At 41.1% G+C, this 18,083-nt stretch overlaps 1 protein-coding gene across 3 annotated transcripts; it reads right to left on the bottom strand.

Annotated features, from left to right (window-relative positions):
• Positions 1-11: 11 nt before the first annotated feature.
• Positions 12-13,209, bottom strand: LOC129818558 (sodium-dependent phosphate transporter 1-B-like). Of its 3 annotated transcripts, none has more exons than XM_055874585.1 (11): positions 12,914-13,209; positions 10,406-11,107; positions 10,112-10,252; positions 9,859-9,944; positions 9,475-9,571; positions 4,851-4,970; positions 3,388-3,636; positions 2,727-3,264; positions 2,377-2,562; positions 2,171-2,255; positions 12-1,922 (listed from the first exon to the last, which is right to left on the bottom strand). In XM_055874585.1, the coding sequence occupies exons 2-11, from the start codon at positions 10,764-10,766 to the stop codon at positions 1,767-1,769; spliced, it is 2,019 nt and encodes a 672-aa protein (XP_055730560.1). In that variant the 5' UTR covers positions 10,767-11,107; positions 12,914-13,209; the 3' UTR covers positions 12-1,766. The 3 variants fall into 3 exon arrangements, with proteins under 3 accessions (XP_055730560.1, XP_055730561.1, XP_055730562.1); XM_055874586.1 differs by lacking the exon at positions 12,914-13,209 and adding an exon at positions 11,868-11,999; XM_055874587.1 differs by lacking the exon at positions 12,914-13,209 and adding an exon at positions 11,444-11,628.
• Positions 13,210-18,083: the final 4,874 nt, after the last annotated feature.

The raw sequence follows: 18,083 nt of genomic DNA, 5'->3' as shown, positions 1-18,083 counted from the left end.
ATACAAGGTAATAGCTTTCAATTTGTATTTATTTTCCTTCGTCCAGTCTGAGTAGACTGTCTGTGCTTGACAAACCAGTCTTTTCTTTGGTGCCTAAAAAAATAAAGGCAACTACAGCATCTAAGTCTAAATGCATTTAGTACTGCAACGCTCAGTGGCATCACAGCACCCCCCCCCCCCCCTTTCTAACAGAGCCTCTGGTCAAGGTCCCCACACATCACACCAGGTTTAGGGTAGCAACCTGCCCTCTCACACTAATCTCATCAACCAGATATAAAAACATTTAGCTGAGAGGGGGTGGCAAGAGTACCTGATGTGTATGCAAGTGTACATTCCACAGAGCATGAGTACAGGGAAGTAAAAATTCTGAAGTTAAATTGCAAAACAAAAAGAGACTACAGAAGGCTTGAGCAGAACTAACACATTGCACCATCTAGTTTGATGCAATCAAGTTTAACAGGAAATATGGTCTTTTCTTTTGAGTATTTCCCCTCAGCCTTTACCAACATTCCACCAGCAAATTTGTTCAGATAACCTCGTGTTCAGTTGAGGTCTGCTATCACCATGAATAATGCTAAAGCTGACTCAGAATATATACTGATGTATGGTACTACAGTTTTAACCTTCACTTGCTTCAAAACAATTGAACGTCACAATGAACTTCTTACAATGCCATTAAAACAATTATTTAAAATAACTTGCCATATGAAAGTGTGTTTCAGACCACAAAACATTACTTAGAAAAAATGTGCCATTTTCCCAATGAATAAATTATAATTTGTCCCAAGAGCTGGGTGAGGTCAGGTCCCGTAACACCTGCTCTGTGCTCAAAGAGCATAGGTAAGTAGAGAAACAAAGGAGTCTACTCAGTCTCATTTCATGTTGAGCACATTTCAGTTAAATTAGGTAGTCTGACACAAAACAATCTATTGCATTAGAATAATGCTGAGCCAATGACTGACCTAAAAATAGAGGAAAATCTGAGGGACCAGTGTAACAAGTTGAGACAATCAGCTCAGAGGGGCTTGCGCATCGTTTCCTGTACTTGTACACAGACTAGGGTTCTGTTGAATGGCTGAGTGAGAGTCAAACGCTGTTCGATCAGGAAAGGGCATAACAAGCACCCCTGCACATGAGGAAAACAATTCCACACACAATTCTTAACTTGATTAGTGACAAAAAGACACGCAAACACATTTGAGGTGGAGGACACCCCAATAACTTCACTTTCAACCTAAAAAAATACTGCTTATTCTAGGTTACTTTGAGCATTTTTTAATATGTAGGTCAGGAGAAAGATCTTTCAATAAAGGCCAATACTGCATTGTAATTGTGTCATACGAACTTGTAAAATAAGATTTAAAAAAAAACAGGAACATGGTAGTATGTACATATTTACACAATAAAAAAAATGGAAGTAGTGGAGAATCAGAAGATGCTTTCATTAGTTATTTACAATAACATGAGCATTGAAAAGCAACAACAAAAAATACAACCAAGTCAGATAAAATTCATGTCCCATTGGAAGTAATCTGGTGGAACCAACAACCATCACTTAAGGTTGAGAATGACACAGGCCAATATCACAACATCCTTTTTTTCCATTAACATTTCTTCTTTATGTATTTCCTCCTTCGGGTATGTTGGTTAGGGGCATATAATTGCCTTCCAACCCCTTCTCCTTTTCACTCCCCCTCCTCTCCCCTGGTGCGAGTGGGCGCTTGTTCTTTCTCCTCCCCTGTTGTGGGGTGCAGGAAGCCCTGGGCTTACAGGATAACATAGGTGAAGAGGGCCATGATGGCAGCGCTGATCAGGCCAGAGATGGGCACAGTCACAAACCAGGCCATGAAGATGTTCCGGAACAGGCGCCAGTCCACACCCTTCCTGGAGCGCAGCCAGCCAACCGCTACCACAGAGCCAACCTGGCAACACACACACGATTGACCTTTGTTAAACACTTAGGAACCATGGCCCATTAAGACGTGGACAACACTCCCCCTAACAGTAGCTGACTGGATTCTGTTTTTACCTTGCTTTCCAGTATTTTAAAGTGGAAATTAAAACCAGACTGAACTGCAAAAAGCAGACATCCTGTTTACTGCTCCCTGCCTTACACATTACCCAGCCCTCCTCCCTGTCAGACCACCGTGTCCAAGGCTGAACAGCTTACCTTGCAGTGGGTGGTGGAGACAGGCAGGCCAATGTTGGAGGCAACCACAACAGTCAGGGCTGAGGCAAGTTCAATGCTGAAACCACTGCAAGGAAAAGAAATCCAGAATTGAGTGAACGGTTGGTTGTCTGTCCAAGTCTCAGGTCTGTGGGGAATGTTATGTTATAAAGGTGCCATTTGACTGACTTGGTCAGTCTGGTACATACCTGGAGGGAGTGATGGGGGTGAGGTCCTTTCCCATGGTCTGGATAACCCTGCGACCCCACACCCAGAGCCCGAGGCAGATGCCAACTCCTCCGTACAACAGCAGCCAGATGGGTGTGGGAGCACTGGAGTTCACAGAACCACTATTGTACACCAGCCACAGCGCTACCAATGGACCAATGGCATTGCTGCAGGAGAAGAGACTAGGTTACGCAAATACAAGCCAAGTACAAAAAGTCCCTCTACATGAACATACAAGCAGCAACCAAACTACTAGTCCAAAAACACTTAAAAACAGCAATAAAATGACTATTCATCTTGACAAATCATCCAAGATGGAACATCTCCCTACCTGACGTCGTTGCCCCCGTGGGCGAAGGAACCGAAGCAGGCTGTGAGGATCTGGAGGAACCTGAAGAGCTCCGAGACCTCTGGGCGGTCATGGTCATGGCCATCCTCTTCCAGAGAGCTGCGGCGGCTGCCAGCATCCTCTTCTCCCATCTCCAGAGTCACCTCTGCTTCCCCCAGGCCCTCAGGAGCCCCGTGCTCGGCCACAGCATTGCAGTAGCTGGTGTAGCTGTCCATTCGCACACGCTTCTTCTCTGTACCTTTGTCCTCGCTGGCGTGGAACTCGCCCTCTTTGGGCCGGAAGTCCCCGTGCATGCCGATGATGGCCATGGTGTAGGAGGTGTAGCTGTTGTTGCGGCGGATGGGTCTGTCGCCTGCCTCGCCCATGCAGTCGCCCACCTTGGCAAGGTGGAGCTTGTGTAACAGGTCTTTGTAGAGTCCGGAGTCCTTGTGCACCGTGTGGTACTGGCTGTAACCGTTGCTGGGGACATGGGCCGGGCCGTTGCTGAACTGCACATCATTGCTGAACTGCACTTTTGGGACTGATTAAAAATAGACTTTAAAGTAAGCAATAGTGTAGTCAGTCATGGATTACCATATTTATCCCATTTTCTAACTTTTCCCAACCCATTTATCAAGGCAGCCAGAACCTCCCCATGACTCACCATTGGCATTGCCGTTCTCAGACTCATTGCCTTCCTTGTCGCAATCATCAGAATCTCCAATGCCAAAGGTGACCCTGCGCTCCTCTTGGGGAGGCTGGGAGAGGGTGTCTGCGTCAGCGTGGGAGGCAGGGGAGGGGGGTGAAGGGGGCTCCTCGGGGACAGGCTTCAGGATGGTACAGGGTACAGGCCCCTCCCTCAGTTCCCTCTTCATCAGGGGGCTCTCAGAGGGGCTGGAAGACTTGATTTTTCCTGGAGGGGGAAGAGTGGAGTTAGACTGCCTGGGCTTGAGACCAAACACGAATACGGTACAGTGAGGGAACATGCACAATTGGTTCTTATACACATCAACATTTAAGAATTACATAACCAGCTGAAAAAAAAAAAAAAAGCAGTTACTATAGAGGTAAACGCATTCAAATTTGAGAGCCAAAGTGTTCAAAGGCTCAGGTAAACACAGCTAATGACTGTACTAATTTTAGCATATTTACATTGTGCCATTGACTAAAACCTTTACATGTCGGCCTATGTAGATAAGGTCTGAAAGTGTATGTATCCTTTATGACTTTTTCAGTTTCAGATACTCAATGCAAACATATGTCCACCTCGTGAGTCCTAAGAACGGTTTGATCTGCTACCTAGCCAGTTGACCCGATTGCGTCATCCATACTGGTTAGGACAGGAGTCGAGGCGGCAGCAGTTTGTTTTCGACTTGAGCCACGTCAGTAGTCACCTGCAGTCTTAACCCTGTGATTCAGTGCCAACTGAATACTTTAAGTCAACCCATGGCTATTCTAGTTGAGGTAAAGGCCAATGAGTGGATCACTATGAACCAATTAAGTTCCTCTATTTAGTAGAATAGGACCCTACCAGACAGATCTATCACGGATATTTCAGCAGCAAATGTATTAACCTTCCACAAGTCCCACCATTGGCCCCATTGCAAAGTTAAGATAATACAGACTATATAAAATCTAACTTTTCATATTTGTACCCATTCAAAAGGGAGGCTATTTAAGAAAAGGGTTAACTTTGTCATCCTGGATTTCAGATGCGACTCCTTTTCACTATTAATAGACAGGTCTACTTTTGACCAGCAAAATTACCACCCTGCATTTTAAGCTCATTGTCAATTCAATGCAGAATTGTATTAAAAAGATCAGACTTGAGCACTTCCAAGACAAGCCAGAACACAGAATTAGTGTAAAACATATCTGCAGCCCTGAATCCATTTGCTGGATTAAAACCTTGGCATGAATGGTTGAAGCCACACACACACGCAGTACTAATCCCCATGACACTTTCCGTGCCCAAATGTAAGGCAGCACTTTAACAGCACGCAATCAAACATATTTTCCAGGTAAGACTGTGGAATGAGTACTTAAAATTCTCTAAACAAATAAAACCATAAATTAGCAGCTTTGTAAGAGGTGTGCCAAACTTAAGGGGAAAGAAAATTTACTCACGTTCAATCTTCTTCTTGAGGCGTGGGCAGACTATAAACCAGACCAACAGGGCGGTCAGCACACCACAGGCCAAAGAGATGAGCAGTGTGCCCCACCATGGGATCTTGTCAAATCCAAGCACTGGAGTAACCAAGCAGTGACAGACAGAAGGAGAAAGAGAGGAAAGATGGTTTTGAAAAACAAGGCAGCAGGAGCTACCTTTCTGAAGGTTTACAGTAGGTCTTCAGACTAATATTTTATCTGGACCTGGCTCCTCATCTATAGTTGGTAGAATTACAGTAGCCCATTCCTATTATAAATATTCACATTAAAAAACATTTCTAAATTATACAATATCATAGTAAAGAATGATTCAATAGGATAACAAATTAACATATTGAGTACAGAGAAAAACATTTTAAAGAGGGTGAAATGCTAGAACGCTCCTTTGGACATTCAAGGTTATCTACTCATTGCACATGGTCATATTTCCAGGGGAAATATCATCACCTCAAACACACACCTTCACCACTAGCTACAAGAATGGGCCACAACAAGTGGCACATGTCCCATTTAAACATGGCACGGTACCGTGCCCATAGAGCTGAACAGTTACACAATGCCGTGGGTGAGGAGCATGTGAATGACGAGGGATGTCGCATTCACATGCTCCTCTCACAGTGAGTGCCTTAAAGGTTAGGAGAGAGGACTTAAATAGAAGGAAGCCTTTAACAGTGTTCGCAGTGTGCCAAGACTGCGATAGTGTTTGTGGGGGTGCCAACACGGTCTTGTGCGTGCTGCTGGCAGGGAAAAGGACCACGACAGATTACCCTGGGGGGAGACAGCAAGCGACATGTTGGAGAGTCAGCAACATAGAGTAAATAACAAAAGTGCAGCTCGAAAATTAAAGCTACACATTTGCGGTTACCTTGACCACGCATTTAAAAAAAAATAACTATGCAAAAACTAAAGGAAATGGAAGGCCAGGGCCCGGAGATAACGGTATCTCATCGTGGTGTTCATTGAAGGGCAGAGTCCATCATGCTCTCTCCTGTGTAGTCTGTACTGACTCATCCTCACATGCTGCAGCAGGAGACTGCAGGCCGTGCCACATGAGCAATGAGTATTTAGTTACGCAAAAACTCACCCCCTCCAGGAGGGGAGAGGCAGAGGAAATGGGAAGGGGGCGTTAGAATGTTTTTCTTCTAAGAACAGCAGAGGCTTCTTCCATTAGACTAGTCTAGAATGACTCAGTGACCGTGGGACAGCCCAAAACAGGTCCGGCCAGTAGACATTTGTGTGCGGTAGGAGGGGGAGGCTGGTGCTAAAATTAACAGTGGGCAAAAATATGTGTCCCCGAAAAAGGAGAATGAAGTCTGTATTAATCATTATGTGCTGAGAGACATTTGTTGACAGTACGTGCTGATGACCTATAGTGGATTACATTTCTAGAGACCAAAAAAATTAAATTAATAAAAGGCAAAAAAAACTAGCAACGGGGCAGTCGTAATAAACACACCCACAAAAAGGGGCGAGTCTACACCACTCCATCCAGTGGGATGAATGATGGAGGTCCCAGGAAGTGGAATTTAACAACTGCTGCGTTCCAAACCCCTCTCTTCTAAACCTTTGCATCCCGTGGCCTACATTACACAATAATATGGTTTGACATTTTTTCCGCAAGAGCATTTCAGCCCCAGCCCTCATGACCGTTAATTGTATAGTTGGGATGGGTGGCTTTGGCCAATTATCCTCTATATGGTCCCAGTTTGTGTCACTCCTACCACTAGTAGAATAAACAATGTTGATGGACTAAAAAGTAATCAGAATAAAAAAAGGTCAAAGCTCAACTTTTCCTAACTGTATGAACATAAAAGTAGGCTGCTCAAACTATTTCAGTTGCATTTAGCATTGCTTGCCTATCAGTCTATCATGTTCTAAAATCAGTAATTTGAAGGGTCGTATACCACAGAAAACTATAAACAAATTTCTCAATTGCCGTTTACTCCGGTAATGTGCTTGTTTCCACTTATTGAGCCCCACCAAAAAGTTTAATTTGTGTAAACAGGCAAAACGCCTTATCAAGATGTACCATTCAGACATTTAGAGACTGTCATATTTCTGGCATGCAGTGTATACTGAGTCACAGTTCAGTTTATTAAACCCATTCTTCTCAGCTGCTCTACTGTGATCAGTCATTTCTATTTTCCCAATTGTTTAGTGTAACCTAAGCAACCAAGCCACCCACTGTTTGTTTTCCAAAGGGGAACCGAAGCAGAAAATTAGCATTCTAGCTAAAGCATATTGAAATGTAGGGACAAGCGGTGTCCACTGTTTGAAAGAGAATAGTTTGTAGTTTAAACCAGGCAGGTTATCCAAGTGAGTGAAGAAATATATTTGATTCTTTAACTAGAGGGGACCAGTATTCGCTTGGTTGGTTCCACAAATCAAACGTAGGCTAAATGTTGACATGCTCATAAAATGGTGACTGCCCTTTGTCGGCAAAGCCTTCTATAGTACAGCTTCCAAAAGACTAAATAGAGCTGTGCTAAAATAACTTGGGTGATTTACAAGGTGTGGAACACCAAGGCCTCTTCTGTAAATTATCCACTCTTGACCTCAATTCTCAGGCCTGAGATGCATTCATTTTTTTCACCCATTCCAACTGAGCTCTCTGGCACTAGGATCGGCTATATTGTGTATAGGAACGCGCTTGCCCGAGTGCTTTCACACCACCATGTTAAACCAAAAGAAACAGAGTTCTAAAACAGGAAACAAAATGTACAGTTCCCCGTCTTGGCCACCTCCCTCTTCACCCATTGAGTTTAAATGGGGTTGTATTAGACTAGCAGATCAGTCACCACTATACTACCGTTGTTACACAACTCCGGAGCCAAATACAGCCATAAAAAAGGTGACGTAATCCATTACTTATCCTGTGATTTCTGGGGTTCAAAGGATTCTCATGAGAGGACAGTTGAAATGTGTTCTGAAATAGTACAACCCATTTGGATACAATGCACCTGAATGAACGGTGAAAAAAAGGGAAGTGGGGAAAGGGGCTAATCATGGACTCTTGTCTTGTGTTGAATTCTTAATCCACGTGCTTATAACATGAGGAAGCGACTGACCAACCAAGTGTGGCTAAAGATCAGGATTAGCCTCGTAATAAGCCGGCTCCAGTTACAGGCAGTGGCCAGAGTCTAAAAGTGTGCCAGTATGTGTAAAGATACATCCTCCTCAGCGCGTGTGTGAATACAGTAGGCCTACATGTCATATCTGGTTCTGCAATTAATCCCTCCCTGAGCTCTTCTTAGTTGTGTGGGAATATATTGAGCAGGATTCTTGGAATGCAATCTCTGTATGGAACTTCATGTGAGGTACCCCAGAGTAAAGGGTCCCCATGTACAGCACACTCACATGTAGGTGTGACTGACAGGAGTACATTATGTGACTGAGTGCATGTGGTCTCCTCTGAGTGGGTGTGCAGATGTGCGTATATACACATCAAGTCATACTCTGGCCTGTAGCCTTCATTTAATGGCCCAGGCCAGTTGAATTCTTGAACTGTTCGGTCCTGTAGGTAGAAGAAAACAGGGAGCAAAAGTTGCTCATTTAATTAGAGTTTCAAAGCTAAAAAGTTAACAATATAGCAGACCTTAATATTCACAGTGCTCTCAATTAGGGTCCTATGAAATCAATTTCTTCCAGGTGTCTGCTCCCAGAAAGCACTTAAAAAAAAATATATATATAGAACATCCAATTTAGTTTTTTCTAAGTCCACACCAATGCTTAAACCACATCAGTAAACTACTTGGTGTCTGAGAAAGGAAAGAAATAGCTAAGAAATGTGGGTGTAATTACCCTTTAATGCAAATGTACACCAGCTAGAGACCGTGGTTTGGTTAGCAGTGTTTCTATAGCACTCGTGATTGCAGAGTTTACAAAACAAATAGCCAATGGATTGATGCAAATAATCATAATTATATTCTGCTATGTAGGCATATGCTACATTGTAGCTAACATTTAATTTAGAGTTTTTGGGAATGTCTTGCCATCTACCAACAGACAGATATCATTAGCATTGTCGCTAACAGCTACACAAAGTATAGACCAGACATACAACACGCAGACAGGGGCATTCCTGTGCTGTTTCAGAAAGTCACAGGAAAATACAAATCACTGTTGCATTTTGTTTCTCTTTTGATTAATACACACATATTTTTTTAAAGGTCTGGATTCTGTCGGAAACGCAGATTTTATATGGCACTACTCAACGAGACTCCTGACGGAGGCAAAATACACCAAGTTGCAGAGTTAACCTCTTTACTTCCACTTTTCCTCCTCTGTGTGGGAAAGGGACATAATCTGTCTTCACGAATAAAGAGATATCCTATTTCCAGCTCCCTGTTGTGAAGTGCTCCTCTCTGTAATTTAATTCTGTCATGATGACATATAACCACATTCAAGAAAAGACCCAAAACACAACAGGTTAAAATAACAGGCCTTCTCCGAGAACAGTAAGCAGTCTGGTTCAGTCTTGAAAAAAAAAAAAGTATAGGTATCCGACTGGCTAAGGGAGCAGATTATTTTAGGCTGTAGGCAGGCATGCATGGTGAAGGCAGACTGGGACAACGATACTCACTTGGAGCACCAGTGAAGATGATGGAGAATATGTTGATCATCATTGTCACAGCATAGAAGACAGGCAGGGCCTTCAGACCATTGGGCACCGGGTCTTTCTACATAGGGACAAACAGAAATCAGAAACACCATGCTCCCCATTGTATTATCAGCTTACATTTGATGTCAGAATAGGAGGTGTGTCAGTACATTTTATCTAACATAATGGCCTGTGAGATTACACAGAGAATAATACCCCTGTCGAAAGAACAAGGAGTGTCTTTATTTGTTTAATATGATGTCTGGGACATCTATGGTCTGGCACAGACTACAACCATTTCCAGCAAGAAGCTTCCTACAATTTAAGAACATCTAGATTTAGATAGAAGCAGATTTGTCAGCTTACCTTGTGCAAGATGAACATACGAACAAAGTAGAAAAGGACACCTGACATGATGCCAGACAGAAGGGGGGAGAGAAACCAGGAGGCAACTGTGGAGATTACAAAAATTAGCATTGCATAGTGCTCTCAGGAACACCAGAAACGTGCATTACTCGTACAAAGTTGTCTGAATAAAAACATTGCACATAATAGAAGCTGTTAATTTTACTACAGGGATCACAAAGTAAGCTGTGGTCAACGGAAGCTGCTGACTCACCAATCCGAAGGAGTTCCAGCCACCTGACCCCCTGTTGACCGCTGGCCACCAGAGAGAAGCCAATGGTAGCACCAACAATGCAGTGGGTCCCTGAGATGGGCAGCTTGAGAAAAGAGGCCACCAATTGCCATACAGCAGAACCTAAGAAGCAGCATAAAAGCCAACTTCACCATTTAAACAGTTCCAGCTCTATTTCAACATTACATCATAGTACAACCATACACAAGATGTCCAAATTGAAAGAAAAAAATGTCTTGCCTACAAAAGGGTATTATAATAATTTGTTTCACTCACCAAACATGGCACTGACAGAGCCAGCCATAAGCACTTGTTCGGAGCCGTTGTACATGCCCACGTCGATGATGCCCTTGCGGATGGTCTCGCTGACCTTTGCTCCCAGAAGCACAGATCCAATGGTCTCAAAGATAGTGGCCAGGATGCAGGCCTGCCGCAAGGTGACCACTCCAGAGCCCACTGCCGTGCCAAACGAGTTGGCCACGTCATTGGCCCCCACAGAGAAGGCTAGGATGAAGGCGATGATAAAGCCAACTATGAGAAGCCACATGTAGTCTGTCAGTGGTTCACCAGTGACCTGGGCCTTGATCCCTAGTGTGGTGCCCACCAAGGTAAGGGTGGCAAGAGTTGTCGAAACCATTGTGCGTGATTGATTGCTCTAAAGATTGATGTCACGATATAAGGGAATGTATATCAAAATAAATGTGATATTTGCTAGCAGCAAAATTAAATGAGGTATCAATGTGTGTATACAATTACTTCTCTTTGAAACCCTAACCCTCAAGGTTGAGGGTTAACTGAACCTACTGAGAGTAGCCTATGTGCTGTCCCTGACTGAACAACAATAAATTATGGTGAGGTAAAGTATTGCTATCCTGTAATTTTACTAGCTTTGTTAGGGTTTCTTTGGTTTTGGGCAATCATACAGACTGAACAGACACGCATTGTTCAACAGTCAGTGTAGGTGAATGACAGAACATCCTGAAAGACAAGAGGGAGAAATGTCTAAATTAAGTAACCATCCCTTCTTCCAACTTCACAAAGCTTGAACAGTGTGCCTCAGATCATTCATTGATATACAATCTTAAGTCAGAGGAGACCAGCTGCAGGTAAATCTATGATGGTCAAATCCTACCACAGCAACTAGGGTTCCACAAACCCGAAAAAACACACATGGTTAAACATTTCGCAACACTACTCAAAACAGCAGTAGTAGCAATAGCTACCCTGGAGCCTGACCATATCCACTTCTATCGAAATTAAAGTGTGGCCAGGTCATTCAATAAGAATTTCAGTGAAGAAAAATATAATAATCACCTTTTAAAGCCAAAACTTTGCGCGCTACTTAGCAAAATGAGCTACTATGTGTGCAATTGTGCCAACTTCGTTCGCAGAATGTCTCGTGCAATGGCTGAATGGGTACCGCTATAGATATAGTCTGTCTTGCCTGAAGACAATGCAATAAGGAAGCCATTTTGGGGGATGTCGCAGGATGAGACTAACCAAAGGCAGCTAGACAACATATCAGAAATTGCCAATGTACTCTTTGCCAACGTAGCAGAGAAATGTATACACGACGATGCAACATAACACTAGCCATCCAACGTTAGATAGCCAAGAATTCTCAACTCCACAATGCCCGATGGAGGCGATGAGTTTTGGCGGAGTGTAGGCTACCTCCGAGTCGGTATCAGTCGATACTTGCAGTAAAACATATCCATTATTTCATACGTAACGTTACCTTGTACCCCTGTTGGTCCTGTGTATAGTGGAGTTATTTTCTTTGGGTTCTGCAATCCGCAGTTTGATAACTTTATTATGTGACCTTTTAAATTGCGCCGTGCAATGACTGGGCTGTCCATTCGGAGTTAAATAACGCCGGCTCCCTTAGCGGAGGTAGATTAAAATTGTATATATATATATGTATGTATATATATTTTTTTAAATACGGATTGCAGTACCCAACGAATAATATAGCAACTACACAGGACAAACATAGGTAGTGAGCTACACGTTACTAATGCAATCATTTACATACAAGCTGGCCTGCCTAAAGTATCGACTGATACAGACTTGGTTATAGTCGGAGGTAGGCTAAAAACGAATCGCCTCCGTATTCAACATCCTCGGGTATCGTGAAGTTGATAACTATTGCCTAGACATTTAACATGGGTAACAACGTTAGCTATCTAAAGTTTGTAATATGTTAAAATTGCAGAGACATCTAGTTATAACTACGACGCACAGAGCACGTGTCACAATTCATTCAATCATGACTCGCACCAGCAACATGACCTGCAATGTCGAATGTTCGTAACAACCTAATCTTAACGATTGCCAGTCGTCTACATTTACATTACATTTAAGTCATTTAGCAGACGCTCTTATCCAGAGCGACTTACAAGTACATACATTCATACTTTTTTGTACTAATGTCTACCAATGTAATAGTCAATACCTGCCATATAAGCTATACTAGAAAGCTGTTTTGTAATGGCTAGCTATCTATTGTTAGCGACACTTCGTTATTATAAATGAATGACAATTAAGCTAAAGTATAGCTCGGTAGCTGACTTTATAATCCTTACGATGTAACGTTAGGGTCAATGTGAAGGAACAATGTTTTTGTTAATATTAGTTAGTATCATCATGATTGAACAAACGTTTGCTAGCGTTAGCCGGCAAGCTATTTACAAAAATATCAGTCACATTAACGTAACCAACGTTAATTAGTTACCAATTAAAACCGCACTATTTTATGAAAAAATAATGACAAGTTTAACTTACCACATGTTAGTTGTCAATGTTGAAGAAGACTAGGACATGTTCAGCCCGCGCATAACTTGCTCAGTAGCGCGCGCGGGATCAGGAAACGAACAATCATGGAAAACGACTAGTTTGAATTTAAAAATATTTATATAACTATATAAAGAAAAAAACGGTATATTAACGTACTCTTGCCGTTTAGTCTGTTATATTCCTGTAAAAACAGAGTTTGACTGCGTCACGAGCCGTTATAGCCGCATTTATAAATTTCGGGTGCTAGTCTTTATGGAGCATCAGAGGGTGGCGCTTTGGTAACACCCATCGTCATGCCCAGCCTCATCCTGAAAACCTGTCAATCATCGACCTACACTGTAACCTCATGATTCATTGATGAAAAGTGTTCTGTTGTGTGGCTCTTATTATTTTTTTAAACTAGGCAAGTCAGTTAAGAACAAATTCTTATTTACAATGACGGCCTTCATGGCAGCATCCCACGCAATAAAGTGTAATGTTATAGATTGTACAAACTCAAAATGGGCAAGACCCACATTTTCCAATAGCATGTGGGAGGCCTAATTGAACTAATTCTAAAATCACTGTTATGACCGCAGTGGAGTAGGTCTATCTTTTTCAAAATCACAAAATTTTCATTAAGATTTTTTTTCTTCATCTTCATAAACAATGCGTTATTTCCCGTGACTGCAATTTTTTAATTTTTTTTATACAGTACCAGTCAAAAGTTTGGAAACACCTATTCACTGTTAGGATTTGTGTTTATTGCACTATAACCCAATGCTATATCACATGTGATATAATATTAGTAACTGTTAGCCTGGGTGTCTGTGTGTGTGTGCTGGAAGTAACAGTTAGCCCCAGATAAGTGTGCTGGGAAGCTGTGGTTAGCCTTGAGCAAGAACAGTGTGCTTTGTATGCAGGTGCAAATAGCTCAGACAATGTTACAGAGCTATTTGACCTCAGTCTCTCGGGTGTGGGAGCGTAATCTACACAGCAACAGCGCCGGACACCAAGGAGCGTCAAGAGGCTGGGACCAGTCTGAGCGCCGGCGATAGGCTGAGCAAAGTTTAAACCACGCTCAGCCTCTACTGTGATAGGCCAACAGACGGGTTGGAACTACGTCTGTCACCGTATAAGAACAGCTGTTTACTTACATCCTGCCAGTTCCCTGTTTTACCCTGCGGGGTGGTACAGTGAACCCGTATATACGAAAATTGCATTTACCATTTATCGCTTGAGTTTAATAAAAATACTTAAAGTATATTCGGTGACTCTGAATCACATTTTGTCCTGATACCAGATTTGAATTGACGCAAATCCCTTATATCACTCAAGGGTTTTTCTTAACTTTTAACAAGGCACACCTGTTCATTGAAATGCATTCCAGGTGACTACCTCATGAAGCTGGTTAGGAGAATGCCAAGAGGTGTCATCAAGGCAAAGTGTGGCTGGCTACTTTGAAGAATCTCAAATATAAATTATATTTTGATTTGTTTAACACTTTTTTGGTTACTACATGATTCCATATGTGTTATTTCATAGTTTTGATGTCTTCACTATTATTCTACAATGTAGAACAGAGTAAAAATAAAGAAAAACCCTTGAATGAGTAGGTGTCCAAACTTTTGGCTGGTACTGTATATATATATTTTAGGGGGTAGATCAGCTTTAATATTGCAGATAGATTGTAGCTTACATCAATGAAATTGTCTGCATAATTTCCAATCCCCCATATATATTTTTTGTATATATATTTTTTGTATATATATATATATATATATATATATATATATATATATATATATATATATATATATATATATAGTAAAATACATTTTCCTTTCTTATTTTCCCCTAACCCTACCACCCCTCCCCTAATTGGAGTAAACTGATGGACAACAACACTTAGGCCTCTACTTACAGTTTATACATACTACATAAACTCTACGGACACAATGCATTTTACAATAATTATATTTTGTTAGTTTTTAATCCCATCCTTCAGCTACCCTCAACCCCTCTCATCTATCTCTGAAGACCATCCAGTTTTATTTCTATTTGTCATATATTTTTAACTGCTGTTTCACTAAAGTTCTGAAACTATACACATTTTACGGACACAGTATATTTTACATTAGTTATTTTGTTTTTAGTCCCACACTTCAGCTCCACTCAACCCCTCCCATCTATCTCTTAACACCATCCATTTATTATTTATATTTGCCATATATTTTTCAACTGTGCTGTGATGTTTCACAAAAGTTCTGAACCTTTCTATTCTCCTTGTTTCTACAGATTGTAAATTGAAGATACATTTTTTTGCTAAAAGTATTATATTATTGATCGATTGACTATGACTTTTCAAATCACCCAGCAGTGCTATTTGCAGAGTTAGCTCCAGGTAAATGTTGCAATTCTTCGCAGCAAAATCTGCATAGCTGGGATGGTTGTATCCCCCATATATATATATAACATTATACTGGTTGCAAGAATTGTGTATAATAATTTTGATTGAACATTTTGAAGTTTTGAATCCGGTGTTGTTTTGCGTGTCAGTTTATAACCATGTGCCTCGGAATCGGTACATTGAAAATCTCTTCCCAACATTTTTGCAATCTATATGGCATAGCCGTCATTTTTTTGGTCCTTAAATGACTGGTATAATTTTTTATTTATCACAATTTTATTTATCACAATTTATCACTGCAACTTGATAGGCAGAGATTATTCGGATTTCTCAAGCTATGCTTACCAACCTTTCAGTGTAAACAGACGACTTCCCATGTTTGATATGATATGCTATGCTGATATGATATGCGTCTTTTTTAAATAGACAATTTTCCTTCTGGTTGATCTGCATTGGAGTCACATCCCTTCTTTGTCGGCTTACATTTCAGCTCAGACTAATATTTATTCAAATCTTACAGTATTTGTTGTGAAGTGTAGTGGGGAGGCTAAACTCAAATATCCACAATGATCGTTCATTTGATGATAAAAGCACCAAATTTGACAGAGAGGTAGATGTACACGATTCAGATTTTGGGCCATCACAGATTTTCCCCCTGGGGTCCCAGGAGTCGTTCCTATCAGTCGTGTGCTGTTTACTCCTGCATCAAAGTTAATATGGCAAGCTGCTCCTTCCAGGAAGTTTATTTATTTATTTTATCCAACCTTTAGTATGTGGCCCAAAACAAGGGAGGGGATGTTCTGATTAGTGGTGTAGTAGAGGGGAAACGCACGTAAACGTTGGTTATATACCTTTTTTTATTTTGCACAAGAGTTTACCCACCTATAGTGGAAAAATGCATCAAAAATATAGGGAGCATTACCTGCAGGGATGCAAACTTGCCCCTTTTTGGCGATATTCAACATTTTAATATCAAAATAGGTCATCCGTGTGATTTTCCCACTGTGTGCTCACTAATATTACTTTCTCTGGTGGCTGTGTCATCATGCTCTCCACGCAACAAACTTTGTCCCTGACTGGGAAATTTGGAATGCAACTCGAGGTAAGCAACCTGAGTTATATAGATAATGCTGCAGTTATAGTTAATAAGAAGAAAATGATAGTTGCATGTATGTTTCAATAGTGAAAATTATTACACACAAAGTTATTAATGTTAGCTATCTAACATTACCACCCTTCAATGAATAATCATGTATGTTTCTCATATCAAAATGAATTACTTAAATCTGTAGCCTATCTCCACTGCACTGTATCAGACGAATGAACAGCGGATCCTTGGGACGTCACATGCTGCAAACTAAAGCTAGGCCATTTTGGTAATGAATATAGGCTACAATATAGATAGGGTAATTCACCTATTACAAACAGCCTATGTGAATGCAACTGTACACACAGCTGTCTTACTCAAATAATGCAAACTAAATGCTGAAAGTAGTAGCTTAGTTATTCATTGATGCAAACAAAAATACTGAATAGCAGTTTGGCTTAGAATATTGACAACATCGAATGCAAACAAATGCACGCAAACAGAACAAAAAAGTGGTACCAAGTAGGCTGAGTAAACAAAATATCAGGTAGATAAATTTATGACACAATCTATATTTAGGATAGTTACATTAACAGTAAACAAACGCAGTAAACAAAAGGTGAATGGAGATCCAAATAACCAAAACATAGCCTACAGCCTATTACAGTGAGATACAGCCATGCACAGCTGTCTTGCCAAACAAATAGGCCTATAGGCCCGCTTCAGAAATGGAAAATCCTGCTGCGCATGAGTACAGCAACACATGGTGATATGGCACAATACACTTCTATGGATTAAATTCGACCCACGTAATCCATGAAGCAATGCCAGCCTACCATAAACATGTTTCCAGAGTATTAAGATTGTTCAAATATGTTTTATGTAATTGTTATTAGCTGAAAATGTTCTAATTAAATGCACCTTTTTGGACCCTCACCAGTTTGCATCCCTGTACCTTATTCACATTGAATGACAACCAGCGTTTACCGAGCTACTTTTAATCACTACATTACTGATTCTGATGGTATTTGATGAAGACATTGGCACTGCACTAGCTTAAGCATGTGAGCATAGCACATGCTGCAAACATTTTGCATCGTCAAATGTTCCCCTCTGCTTTCCCAGAGAGGGATGTTAATAAAAATCTGTGCTACCCCTACTGCTTTCCATTGTAAACATGGTTCTCCAGCCTTCCAAGTCTGATCTTATCATAACAGTCTGACCAATATGTAATTTGGGTGAACTACTGAACTATTAACATGTAAATATTTTAATTATACACAAATCTATCTGTGCCAAGGGTGGTGCTTGTATCACAAAAGGAACAATTATTATGCTTAACCAATAGCCACCTCACTTGTTTCAAAGTAGTCAGCTACTTTCCTTTGTAGTGTAGTTTAGCTACTCTCATATTAAGGATAACTCTTCACCCTAGTTCACAAAAAAAAGTATGATATTATAAGCCTAGACGTATTCTCTTTTGTATGGCCAAAGTCCTATAGCTTGTGTACATAATTGCATAAGAGCAGTAGAGTGAAATCATTGACAATATTTGTTTAGTGATCAAACAGTACTGTGTTTTTCGTTTAGCATTACTTCCTAGCTAATGCAACTGTGCATTAGCATGGGATCCTTGGGACGTCCCAACTCTGACATTATCCCATTGAAGTTTAAAATGGTTA

Source organism: Salvelinus fontinalis, chromosome 21 (assembly GCF_029448725.1).
Source record: "Salvelinus fontinalis isolate EN_2023a chromosome 21, ASM2944872v1, whole genome shotgun sequence".
NCBI lineage: Eukaryota > Metazoa > Chordata > Actinopteri > Salmoniformes > Salmonidae > Salvelinus > Salvelinus fontinalis.
The sequence above is the reverse complement of the archived record's forward strand: the minus strand, read 5'-3'. Positions and strand labels throughout refer to the sequence as shown.

What these genes read in the sequence shown, in the direction of transcription:
- LOC129818558 (XM_055874585.1), bottom strand. Translation starts at nt 10,766, where the DNA reads ATGGTTTCGACAACTCTTGCCACCCTTACCTTGGTGGGCACCACACTA. An exon ending in GCTGGAACTCCTTCGGATTG is followed by an intron (nt 9,945 to 10,111) that starts GTGAGTCAGCAG and finishes TAATCTCCACAG; the next exon opens with TTGCCTCCTGGTTTCTCTCC. An exon ending in GTATGTTCATCTTGCACAAG is followed by an intron (nt 9,572 to 9,858) that starts GTAAGCTGACAA and finishes GTCCCTATGTAG; the next exon opens with AAAGACCCGGTGCCCAATGG.